The sequence below is a fragment of the Microtus ochrogaster genome, linkage group LG1 (assembly GCF_000317375.1).
Source record: "Microtus ochrogaster isolate Prairie Vole_2 linkage group LG1, MicOch1.0, whole genome shotgun sequence".
In the NCBI taxonomy this organism is placed as follows: domain Eukaryota; kingdom Metazoa; phylum Chordata; class Mammalia; order Rodentia; family Cricetidae; genus Microtus; species Microtus ochrogaster.
In genome coordinates this window covers 43,628,321-43,641,476 of record NC_022027.1, presented here as the reverse complement: position 1 = coordinate 43,641,476, position 13,156 = coordinate 43,628,321, and the positions used below count along the sequence as shown (strand labels likewise).

The window sequence follows — 13,156 nt, the reverse complement described above, 5'->3', positions numbered from 1 at the left end:
TTAAAGAATTACAAATTGATCGAGGAACAAAGTAGCTGATAGAACTACTCACGCATTTTGGAATCCATACTCTCCAAGCTTCTCAAACAGTTCACAGTTAGCTTTGACTAAGTTCTTAGGCTCTTCTACAAGAGGCTGGAATTCATCAAACTGCAACAGAAAAGAACTCTGTTTATAGCAACCTTCCTGAGAGCCCAACCTGGGTCATTTGCATTTCTCCCTTCCTTCAGTCCAAAGACACATTAGGGGATCTTCCATGTCATGTCTGTCATACCACATTTAAATTGTTCTTTTTATTTGCAAGGTCGTTTGGTACAGACAGGGTAATAAGAATCTTCAGTATCTGGAAGTCAAGGGCTGTGTTTGAGTGAGATCGCCTGACTCGTTTATTTTTGTTGTGTAACTGTTCTTCTATGTCTAAATTTCAGACTGGTTCTCTCTATGGTGGCATTAAGTTGTACTTAACTAGTACTCTTCTGTTAACCAGCTAAATGGATGAAATTAAAATCACACTAGTGCACAGCAGACGCTCAGTAGGCCATGGCCATCACATTTAGGCAATCCCTCTAGTTGGATCTCGAGGTCTCTGAGATGAAACAGTCTTCTCCCAGACTCAAGTCACAGAGTGGTGCCTGGCATTCAGTAACTCCTTTGTAAACTGTGATCCTCTTCTGGCCCCAGTTAGTTCAGAGACCAGTACGTGCTTACAGGAGTGTTGCCTGAAGTCTTCCACAAGAAACCTGCCCACATAACTTCTCCTAAAACTACTCCAAAGCCTTCTCCAAAATGTTTGAAAATATCTTAAAAAAATAAACTATACAAATTCCTTTGAGATACTAATGTTAACAGTTGACAATTTGGGGAGTTGGGTTAAGGGTCTTTAAATGTAAACTAAATAAATCTCTTCTAGTTGGCATTCGAATTTACTTTCTTATTTTATCCTTAAGAGCATGAAAAGGGGAAAACTACAATAAGGACTTTGTGCGAGTAAAGATTCCTTCCTTTCTTCAGACCTTCTCTTTCTAGAGTGATTATCCCAGGTTTCCTTACATTTTACCCCAAGTGTTTATCCTATCACGATTGAGAACTTGAAGAGCTCAGGCTTGCCTCCATTTCAAGAAAACATCTGAATTGACCTTATAGGAAGCGCCGCCAGGCGCCGCTGTGTTCTGGGCTTGCGGAAACCTACCACTTTGCCGTAGCAGGCATGAGGGTCAGCTTCAGCACAGCACTTTTCCAGGGTGGCTTCGTATTTCTTAGCAAGCCTCAGCAGCAAGGCAACAGAGTAGTCAGGATGCCTTCTTGCATATTCATACAAAAACCTAGTGAAGAGGAGCATAGACTGAGTTAGACACGTGAGTAAGCAATAGCCTCACACAACTAATTTCAGTAGTGAGTCCCAGTCCAGGCGCCCTGCATTGGAAGGAGCTCCGTGGCGGAAGCTAAGCAGCAAAAACTTGGGGCCAGAGATAACTCTTTCCAGGTTCAACTTTGCCACTGCAGTGTATTTTAGTGTTCTGCATGGGGACTATATCAACACTGTTAGGGCATTAACTTTCTCCATTGTAGAATGGGAAGAAGGATAGCATCTCTCTCGCAGGGTGGGTTGGGATAAATCCATGGCACGCAGAGACTGGTATACATTCAATATTTGATTCATAGTTATTTTTACTGTATATCTAATTTGTTTTGAACTACGTCTCCAAAGTAGCTCAAGAAATGTGTAAATACAGACAATGCTACAAGTTTCTTTTGCGTCTATATATGAGTGAAATCTGTTATTAAGCACTATTTAGTGCATAGGCTATGGTCATAATCTAATAATAAAATGACAAAATTAATTGTTGCCATTTTTGAAAACATATAGTCATATGTTATTAATTGGATCCTGTCTTGCCACACTGTGACATTCTGGTCTTTTCAACCAAGTGCAAAACAGCTAGTGTCATATTGAGTTTATATGTATATGTGTGATATATATCAACACGACACTAGTTTATATATATATATATATATATAAACGTTTACACACACACATATATATCCTTGCTGTCATCACAGAAATGGATAGTTATAGATAGATAGGTAAGTAGTTGAATAAATAATAAGTTTGAATACATTATATATTTAAGAAATATGCTTAAACTTATGCTTAAGTGATACATATTATTTATACATTCATGAAATATTTATAAAGAATTCTAGAAATATCCTTATGAAGTAAGGAACCTTGAAATTATGCTATATGCATGTATGATTTCATAACAATATTTTAAATGATCTAAACTACTTTTCAGGTAAATTTTAAAGGCTGAGAATGGCAAGGGAGAACAGATTTACCACCGAAGTCATGGTTTCTCCAAAGGAAAGCCTGGTGTGGCTTCCTAAGCCATGCAGCTCTGTTGAAACTATGAAAGGAACTGGGTGAGGTGGCACATAACTTTATTCCCAGCCCTCTGTAGGCAGAGGCAGGAGGATCTCTGTGAGTTTGAGGTTAGCCTGGTCTACATAGTGAGTTTTAGGACAGTCAGAGCCACCCAGTGAGACCCTGTCTCAGAAACAAAAGGAAACACAGCAAAGCTACGAAAGGAAAGGCGCCTACTCACGTGCCCAGGAAGACGTCTTTGGCTTCAGCATAGTTCTTGCACACGTCCTTATCCTCAACGAAATCAGCAGCCATTGGGGCCAGACCAGCAGGCATCTCATCGTGGTCCACCTCAGAAAGGCAATGGGCTTTCTGCAGCACGGGTTTGTCACAGCAAGGCTGCAGTTTGCTAGAGATGGATGCTTGGTTATCACACATGTACTTGGCCAGTTCCACCTATGAGAAAGAAAGACAACTATTTAGGAGAAATGGTCTTTGCTCCGTCCCCCGCCCCCCCCCCACCTCTGTTGTGTGGGGAAAGCACACGTCTCATGCTCTGGAACATACATAACCAAATGGCTTCTGTAAACACATTCTCACACACTGCGTCAGCTCTGTGGCCTCAAGACACCACGACTAAAACATTCCAGTCAGATTCGAGAGAGACTGACTGACTGGTCAGGAACAAGTTATTCACTTATTAATTTCATGTTTCTATGACTGAGATATTTCAGGTTCTTTTTCTGTGACTGAGATAACTATTCAGGTTCTTTTTCTTCCATGAAATTGAGGGTGATTTACTCCTTCCAAATTATGGGTAGGCATTTTAAAACTAAATAACTCACTGAAATATGTGGCATAATTAAATACCGAGCAATGGGCACAGTTACAGGCCCTGCCTGTGCACGTGCAATATCCGACTTAAGATTTCCAGGGGTTATCACAGCAGAAGAAAATGCTGGCATCGGGTTATTGTTTTAATCTTTCAAAGGGGAAAGTGAAGAAGATGATGGTACAGCTTTGGAGAATGTAAGATCACAGTGAATATTTATGTACTTAACACAGACAGTAAATTAGGGGAAAGACTATGGAGGCAAAACAGCATCCTTTCTTGAAAAGCCTCTCCAATCTGTGCCATCTCCAACCCACTTCTCTCCCCAAAACATCTTATAAACTGACATTTGTCACTGCTCTCTTTCCGATTTAGTCTTCCCAGAATGCAGCTGAACAAAGGAGTTTTGGGTCAATTAATAATTGAGAAAACTGTTTTTGTTTTGGTTTGGTTTTTGGGTTTTTTTGGGGGGGAGGGGAAGCATTGATTTGTTTGTTTGCTTGTTTTCCTGGAAAATGCCACAAAGTAAGGACACTTGTTAGAGTAAAGGAGAGGCCAGAGCCCAGGTCAGCCACCATCTGTGGCCACTGATGCGGCCAAGCGCACCCTCTCGCTGACTCTAGCATGCAATGACTCTTTACCCTGTCATCTGCGCATTCAAGCAGGTCGCCATGGCAGCACTCCTGGGTGACTTTGGTGAGGTCTGTTGCCAGTTTGGTAATTTCTGCGAAGTCAGCCTTGGGGAATTTCTGGCTCATACGAGCTACTGCCCTAAAAAGAAAATTTCCCCATCAAAGAATTACTATCATATTATATTTGTAAGAAAGCAGTGAAAAGATATCATCTATAACAAGGTTCAAAACTAACTGAAATGAAGATAACTATAAAAATTCACCAGTCCTTGTAATGTTAGTTCTGGCATAATAGGTTTTCTTTGGGCAGAACTATCTGCTGAAATAGTGGGCGTGGTCTGGGGAAAGCAAATGCCTCAAAAAGTTAAAATCAAAGGGGAATTTCCAAAGGGGTGGCAGTCTGAGGAGCATCAGGTTTTGAGCCCTTATCTGGCTTGATGGCATCTTAGCAGTGTGACCCCAAGCAGGCTTTAACTTTTATAGTGTTACAGTACACTAAATCAAAGGATCTGGGAGGTTAAATTATGTTACGATATGAAAGCATTTTCTCATCTGGAAATGAAGATCCATCCTCTTTTGTCTTAAGATACACCTATCAGAATTCTAAAGGTCTGTGGGGTGGGGGGAAATCCCTGATGTCTAGAGAATTAGAGAGCTTTTCTCATGCATCCTTCTGCCAAGGAATTGGTCCAGCAGGGACCCTCTAAGCCTCACAGCAAAATGTAAAAAGCCAAGATCTTCATTATTATCAAAACAATTTTCAGTTCTATAATTCCAATATAGATTCCTTTGCAAAAACCAGCCATCACCCACGTAGCGGTGTGTTGTTTCATGCTGGAGTTGCTATATTTATTGATTTAATTGGCTTTAAGAATTTGCATGGTAAGGATGACTTGGTGAGGATAATTCTTGCTGACAGAGTCCTGAAAACAGGGACAATGTCTGTCTTCTCCACTTCCTCTTCTATTGTGTTGATTCCTTATTGATGAGCAGGCAAGGTGCTAGAAGGGCAATCATATTTTTCTTGGCCTATATATTAAAGGACGTTCTCAGGTTCAGCTACATAATTTTCAAAAAGCCAAGAGAGGGTGGAGCAAACACATGAGATTAGGAACAGACAATTGGAGTTGTCAGAAAGTTCTGGCGGCTGTATTCAATTATCTGGACATGAAAACACTCACTTTCAGACCGAGGGGAAATAAAATAAGTAAATTAATTACCCTGACTTTGATTGTATATCTTTAAGGTTTTAAAATGAAATTCCTAGTCTTTATAAGCAAAGCAAATGGAATTTAAATACCTGTCTTCTTTTAGACAAAAAAAACCCTAAATTCTTTGATGATTTAAGACAAAAAACTGAGACAAAATTGTCAAATTATTACTGTTATTCTGATTTCACTTCTATCAACTTTTCGTAAAGTACCTTATAAATGCACAGTCTTGTAGATTGAACAGTTATCATTATAAAGATGTGAACTGTGATATAAAAAAAAAATATGTACCATGCTTTGAAAGCTCTCTCTCCAAATTTCTCCATGCTGGAGCACTTCAGTCTCTGCTTGACAGATGACAGCAGTGCTTTCTCCTTCAGAGCATCAAGCTACAGAAAAAAATATAGTTGAAAAAATTTGGAAAAGACAATTTCTACACACACACATACAACTTCAAACGTTCAGACAGCCATATGCCAAAATCATTTCTTTGAGTGAGGAGTTTAAGTCAGGCAAGAACTCTACTGCTGAGATACACCTTCCATAAAAATGAAAATTTTTAAAAATTTGCACATAAATTCACAAATATTCCCTTTTGATTACTAAGAGAAGGAAAATCAGTCTGGTCATAGCAGAGGTTTCTAGGTAGACAATGCCAGGGAGAGGTACTGAGTCCCAAGGCCTATACATACAGATCTGTATTGACTTTAATTTTAATAATTTAATAGTTTAAATAATTTAAAATTTTAATAATTTAATTTAATAATTTTTAATTTTAATAATATCCCAGGGCATATACATATAGATCTGTATTGACTTTAATTTTGTAACTAGTTCATCTAACTCTCTGCTGCATCAGCTTTTACAAAATGGGCAAGTGCCTAAGAAAAGCAAATGATTTACGTAGTAAATATTTATGGAAAAAAGGAATGGATTCCAACTTCTAGCCTCAGCAAAATTCTCTGCTTTGAATTCTACCCCTAGGAAAGTGTCTCATAGAACGACTAAAACAATAAAAATAAATTAAAAAACCCTAGCCCTTGCTGTCCAATTTAACAAGTGCTATGATACAACAGAAGACGCCACCATAAAGAAGATAAGTAAACACAAGAACTCCCTCTCCGACCATCACTGCTAGATCTTAAAGGAAAAAAGGTATGAGAACAAAAATCCATTGGTATCTTAAGAGAGAAAAAGGTTTTCTAATGACATAGAGAAGTTTCATCCAGAGATTCAGATGTCCCAAATCTGGCCCCCAAGATAGCCAAAAACTGAGGCTGGGAGTACACCGTGGTTCTGGCCCGCCGTTTGCCCAGGGATTACCTTTGGTCCCAGGCAGGCGGCTTTGTCCGCTTCAGCACAGCACTCAGTCATGATGGCACTTTGCTTCTCAGCATAGTAAAGGAGCTCGGGGGCATAGAAATAAGGATGTCTTCTGGCAACTGCGTGCAGATAGCTGAGGTAGGGAAAAGGAAGAGAGCAGGCAATCATTTCCCACAGCACATAACACTGCAGAAATGATGCCTCAACCCAAACCCAAAGATTTGTTATGGGCCAGTTCCACTCGGTAAGACCGTGAGTGATGGCTGTCTCTGTTGTTCTTAAGTGAGGAAAGGGAGATTGAATTTGTGTATCTGTGTACAAATATTCACGTGTGCATTTTTGCTAAATGGTTAAATTTGGGTGATGTAATGTTGCTGACTAAAACAAAATTGATCCAGAGGACATGAACACCACACACACACACACACACACACACCACTCTAGAATATTTTGCAACTTCTCAATCTCAGATTTTTTCGCACAGGTCATACATGTCTTCAAGATCAAAATATCCTTGATCTTCTTATTGTCATTGTGAATAGTTTTGTGGTGTCAAATATTAGGTTTTTAAAAATCACCTCTAGGTAAAACCTTCCCAGGCTTGATGCTTGATATTTGGGCTTTGAATGACTATTAGTACAGGTGTTCCTGGCAGAGTTGTTGCCCAGTTTTTTATTTAAAGCATGGGTCTCTGGTTACTTACTGTCCCATAAATGAAGCAGGATTTTCCTGGAAGGAGGTGCACATGACGTCAGCCTCTGGCCTCACAAATGGGGGCAGGTTGGGTTTGTCATCCTTGTGTTTCAGGAAACATTGGTTTCTCTCAGGTTCTTGTTTGGCACAGCACTCAGCCAGCTCAGCATAGTTGTCACCAAGATTTGGGATGGCACAAAGCTTATCTCCAAAAAGAGTGTGCTAAAGGGGAAAACAGAAGATGTCAAATTCCTGCCAGTACCTGACTTTCTCTATAACCAAAGAGCAGTGCAAAGGACAGAATGTGCAGATAAAACATGGTTAAGAAAATAAGGACCTGTATGTAGGTATAAAGACGATATGTCCCATGTTGAAGCATCACATGATTCCTTGAAATATATACAATTTTATGCTTTTATATACCACTTAAAATAAATGTAAGTGTGAAAAATTGTTAATGAAAGAAATCATATTTTAAAACTGTAAAGAAAAAGGAAAATCATATAAAAATCCCTTCATTGACTTTCATTTGATTTGCCTGTTTTTGTGTAATTTTCCTAATAGTCAAATGCCACAGTGCTATGTATGGTGAATGAAACAGAGGAGCAGACAGGTAACGGCCTTAAGGGATGTTACCCTACATGTCTTCTATCTGGCACCAAAAGCTGGAAGAAAAAGTCACGATGATGAAAAAAAAATCAAGGGAAACTAGCTCTGGAAGGAGAATATGAATTATACTCGAGTCACGTGTTCACATGGCTTCTCATTTGACTATAGAAGAAGGAACAGAACAGGAACTTCTCTGTTCCGTTTAAACAAGCCCGTTTTTAGCAGACTCCCTGTAAAACTGAGGAATAACACAATCTACTATAAGTAATTACTACATTAAAATGTAGATTTCCTCTTTATTCTAGAAATAATGACTCCAAAGGACTTCATTTGTTAAATAATTCTTCCTTTCCTCATTAATTTTTGTTATAAAAGTCATCTAACTTCATGGAAATTTTACTGTTCTAGACAGAGTTTATTAACTTAAAAAAATTGACTCAGGAATATCAAGGTAGAACTGTACTGTTGTGTGAAGTACTAAACCTGCACTTGAGAGAGAAAGGCTTCCAGAGGAAAAGGCTTAGAAATAGTTTTGAGAAATGACTTGAAGGCAGAGAAGCTCAGGTCCCAGGTTTTGAAGTCCTACCCATAAAGAGCAAAACTTCTCCTAAACAACTGAAAACCACACTTTTTAGTTGTATATAAAAATTCATTCCCCTAAAATAGAAATAAAGAGCTATACTATAGTTTTATCCAAGTAACCAAGGAGCATAGAAATCAGTTGATGCTTTCTGAAGATTCACATAGTACCATTATGTCAAGAAAACATTATCTCTCCTGTTCTACTGTAGCATTACCTGTAATAATCAAAATGTATAAATAGCCTAAGTAACCACGAGCAAATGGATGAAGAGAATGTGGGTAGACAGATTAAGATGTGGCCAATACACAAAGGATTACTCTTTAGCCTTTAAAAGAGGAATGTTCTGCAACTGGTACCAACATGGGCCAATCCAGAGGACATTCTGCTAAGTGCAACAAGCCAGTCACAGAAAGACACGTTCTGTGTGATTCAGCTCATATAAGGCACCTGAGATAGTCAAATTCACAGAATTCAAAAGGGGAATTATGGCTGACAAAGAAAGGAGGAACTCAGTTATAGATCATTTGGCATAGAATCTCAGTTAAGTGAGATAAATGTTATAGATCTGCTGGATGGTGTTGTAGCTATTGTCAACTACAGTAAAGAGGGTAGAGGGCTTTCACTACAAAAATTAAAAAATGTATAAAAAGATTTCTATTGCTGTTAGACTCTGTGAACAGAGATCAGATTTTAGAGCTTGGAAAGAAAATGTACAAATGACAAATTGCCATTAAAAACATTATAACTGCTCGCTTTTGCCTCCAAGGAATTTAAGTTATGCACATGCCTAGAGTATCTCCATTTAATAATCATTGAATCATTTAATAATTTTTTATAGTTTCTTTTATATTTTGAGATTACTATATAATTACATCATTTCCTCCTTTTCTTTTCTTCCTCTAAACACTCCCATATATGCCTCCCTTGTTCTTTTAGATCCATATCCTCATTCCTCATTAATTGTTGCTACATACATATATGTTTATATGTATACATATATATTCCTAAATACAGTCTGCTGGTCTATATAATGTTACTTGTATATATGTCTTCAGGATTGGCCATTTGTACTGAATTAACCAATTGGTGTTCTCTTCCCTGGAGAACACAATTTCTCCTGCTCCCAGCGTTTCTTCTTTGCCTATAGCTCTTTATGTAGGGTTGAGACCTTGTGGTCTTTCATCCACTTTGGCACATCTATTGTCATTGTCATTGTTAAGCTCACATTTGGGCAGTCATGTTGGTGAGACTTTTTGGGGTGTAGCTTCTGGCATTACTAGGAGACAATCTCATAGCAAAAATCCCTAGTCCTCCGGCTCTTACATTCTTTCCGCCCCCTCTTCCACAATGCTCTCAGGGCCTTAGGTATGGGAGACAGTATTTGTTTTCCTTTGAAACACTCAGAATTATATAAAAGAGAAAAAGAGGTCCTCAAAATCAGCATGCACTTACAAGTGACTTGTCACAGTTTTCAGCAGACTCGTCGGCAGCACACGCCTTTGCAAAGTCGGTTACCTCATTCACTAATTTTATGTGTTCTTCATATGGGCATTTCTGGAGATGCTGGGCGAAGGTGATCAGGACTCTGAAGAACAGACATAGAAATAAAGCTCTCATATGGAGCAGTTGACTTTCCTAAATAGCAAATTGTGAACGTGCACACCATCTATACGCTGTATATCTTTCTCACAACTAGCTAGAAAACCTATTCCAGGCAGCTCTTCTCTGCAGTCTAACCTGGAAGATGTGCCTCTCCAAGCAGAAAGAATATGGATTTGTACCATGCTTAAGTCTAGATGCTTATGTGTATCAGTAGATTTATGACCATAGGGCAAACAAGCAAGCTATGTTCTAAATACATTTCATGGTCAAGGCTAGACATTACCCAAGTCCTGGGAGTTATTTCTTTTCTAATCCATATACCTCTGGTAATAGGAGGTATAAGATACTATTGACCTTTTAAAAATAAACTAACTTCTCATTTTTCACCATATTAAAAATTTTTTTTGGAGGTTGGAGGTGTGATTTAATTATAGACCACTTGCATCATATGAGTGTAAGGCCCTGGTACTATAAAAAGGCAAAGTAGTCTGCTCAAAAGATCATGGGATTGTCCTGTGTAAAGAATAATTAGCAAGTTAGCTGCCCAAGAAGCTACATCTTCGACCTTTCCAGAAAAAAAAATAAGATTCCATTCTTCACAAGTTTGATGTGAGCTCCAGAATCTTGCTCTCCAGTAAAGCAGTCATTAGCCACAAGTGGCTAGATACATTTAAGTAAAATTAAATATCATTTGAATGTATGCTCCTTGGTTAGACTTGCCATGTTTCAAATACCCAATAACCATGTGTCCTCTGGCTGCCATATTGCCCAGCACAGGTCTTTCCACTGAAGACATTTCTATTGGACAGTGCGACCCTACAATTTACGCACTTAAGGTGAGAAAAAGCACTTTAGAACTTGAAATACTACCAGAAACATCAAATTGACTTTCAACATTTTAACTTACAGGCCTTTGAAATATTTTTCTCCCAAATCATTGTACCGATGAGCGATCTCACTCTTGTCTGTGGGAACAGGGAGAGAAAATCATATTGAGATATTGATAAAGACAACTAATATATAGAATATTATAATGCTGCTTCTCATACTTCTATCCCCAAAATTAAGCTATTCAGTTGCTTTAAGACACTGGCCTTGATAGCTATATTAAAAAAAAAAAAAAACGAAGCTGTCAATGATTCCTTCCTTCTGCATTTAAAAGAACTGTCTTTTCACCAAAATATTATTTTAAAATTTAAGTGTTTATAGCTCTGCTATCAAACCTAAGATTCAATGCTTTTGTCATGTCTGTATCTACTAAGACACCCTGAAATAAAAGTAAATACAATATGGAAGCTCCAATTAGAAAATAAACAACACCCACTTTTAGCTTTTAGTATAACATGGTACAGTAAACGGGCTTTGCGATTGGGGAAAATTCTGACTTTGGCTGTATTCGATAGAACTCAAGTCATTTTGCCTAGCATTTCTTCAAAATTAAGAGAAATTTAAAAAATAAGCTTAAAAAAATCCCCTCATTATTGTCAACTAAGATGTCTAAAGTATATTGATAATATAACCACACAAGGGTTCTCAGGTGCAAAATAGCATCAAAGCCTGGAGAGAAGCCCTGAAGGGAAAACTAAGCTTTAAAGCTACGGGGCTTCTTCCATCACTAGGCAAGTACGGTAAGAGTAGAGCAGGAAAGACACAAGGTTCTTACGTGCATCTCGGCGAAACAAGCCCCTGGAAAAAGCAGAGCCGGAGACGAAGAGAAGGAGGAGGAAGGTTACCCACTTCATTGTGCCAGAGGCTTGTGGGCTTGAGAGGAAAGGTGAGATGGATGGAGAGAACGGCGCTCTAATATACTTCTTTAACCAATAACGGTAGACCATTAACCAGACTCATCTCCTGTCTCATTGGTTCTCACTCTGTTACAAAATCAGACTGGCCGTGCCAAAAAGTTGTTTGACTAGATCCCTTGCGTCTGTTTGCCATCTGGAGCTGTTTCCCCCACAAGACTTTGTCAATTCATTCAAAGTTATGTAAAACATCAAATTTTACATAAGAGTTTAAACCGTTCAAACCGGTTTCCCTTACTGTGTTCCTTGTTTCCCACTTGAGCATTTTGGTCTGGGCCTTCGCGTGGGAACACGACTTATGTTAAAAGCTAAGTACTGAACTACATGCATTGCTCATTCCAAGTATGCTTTTACTGTTGGTAATAAAAAATTTGCATGGGGGGTGCTGATTATAAGGTTTTCATGTCTTTCTCGTCCTTTTGAAATTAAAATCTTCCATAAAACTCATATTGCCTCAAATGTAAGCAGAGAAAAGGCTGGAGCAGTCAGAATTTCAGTGGATGCTTGGAAGTTTTGTGTCTCCACCCCAGCTATGTCTATGTGTGAAACAGGTCTGAGGTGGATATTTCCATCTGACGTGAATCTCTTTCTTGGGTTTTATTTTTAAGAAGAGACACTAGAGGAACATGCACACAAAAGATAGTAATGATGGTGTTTGCCACATAACACAAGAGGATGATAGCAGACCAGCTCTCTCACTCACCTCAAAGGATGAGTTAGTCAGCACTGTCATCCAAATTGCCCCCATGGAACCTACATGTACAGAGACTACTGAGTGGCCAGAAAAGCATTCTTTTTCATATCTAGTTATAACAATGAAAGAAATCTACTTTCTGTGACCTCATTTTAAGTCCTCTTCTTCAGGAAGGTGTATGAATTATATAATCAAACACAGGAGATTCCAAACACAAATAATGAAGGAGAAGGAACAAGTGTTTCCTTGCTTGTATTAAGACTCAAAGGTGTCCTGAAAAGCAGTAACAGACTAGTCTCCAAAGACACAGAAGGACAGAATACAAAAGAATGCCTGCCTGAGGAATTCATTCCACCAGGGGTAGGGGTTGAGCCAAAAACAAAGAAAGAAAGAAAGAAAGAAAGAAAGAAAGAAAGAAAGAAAGAAAGAAAGAAAGAAAGAAAGAAAGAAAGAAGGAAGGAAGGAAGGAAGGAAGGAAGGAAGGAAGGAAGAGAGAGAAGAAAGAAGGTAATTCTTTCTTGGACAAATTACAATTTGTCTTTAAGCTTCCTAGAAAGACTGGTCATTTTTTATCTGAAGTCCGCAGTTAAACCTAGCTCTGTCTGGTGGGAGTCTGGAAGCCTAAACAAATGAGGAGTGTGCAAGCCCTTGAATATAGTTGTATTGCTGACTCACAAATCCAGGTGTTCTTAGTCACACGAATACTATGAACATGTATTTTTCATTTGACAACTGAGTAAAAAAATCTGTGTATCTACTTTGCATTTATATTATAGTATAATCGTAAGTACCAAATCTAAAAAAAAAAAA

At 38.5% G+C, this 13,156-nt stretch overlaps 1 protein-coding gene across 1 annotated transcript in view; it reads right to left on the bottom strand.

Annotated features, from left to right (window-relative positions):
- Positions 1-11,644, bottom strand: part of Alb (albumin) — a 16,536-nt gene extending 4,892 nt beyond the window's left edge. The window contains exons 1-10 of the mRNA XM_005359472.3: positions 11,514-11,644; positions 10,758-10,815; positions 9,701-9,833; positions 7,067-7,278; positions 6,364-6,496; positions 5,332-5,429; positions 3,839-3,968; positions 2,607-2,821; positions 1,190-1,322; positions 53-150 (exon numbers count right to left, since the gene is read on the bottom strand). Coding sequence (XP_005359529.2) covers positions 53-150; positions 1,190-1,322; positions 2,607-2,821; positions 3,839-3,968; positions 5,332-5,429; positions 6,364-6,496; positions 7,067-7,278; positions 9,701-9,833; positions 10,758-10,815; positions 11,514-11,592 — 1,289 coding nt within the window. The 5' untranslated portion in view covers positions 11,593-11,644. The remainder of the gene's footprint in view (positions 1-52; positions 151-1,189; positions 1,323-2,606; positions 2,822-3,838; positions 3,969-5,331; positions 5,430-6,363; positions 6,497-7,066; positions 7,279-9,700; positions 9,834-10,757; positions 10,816-11,513) is intronic.
- Positions 11,645-13,156: the final 1,512 nt, after the last annotated feature.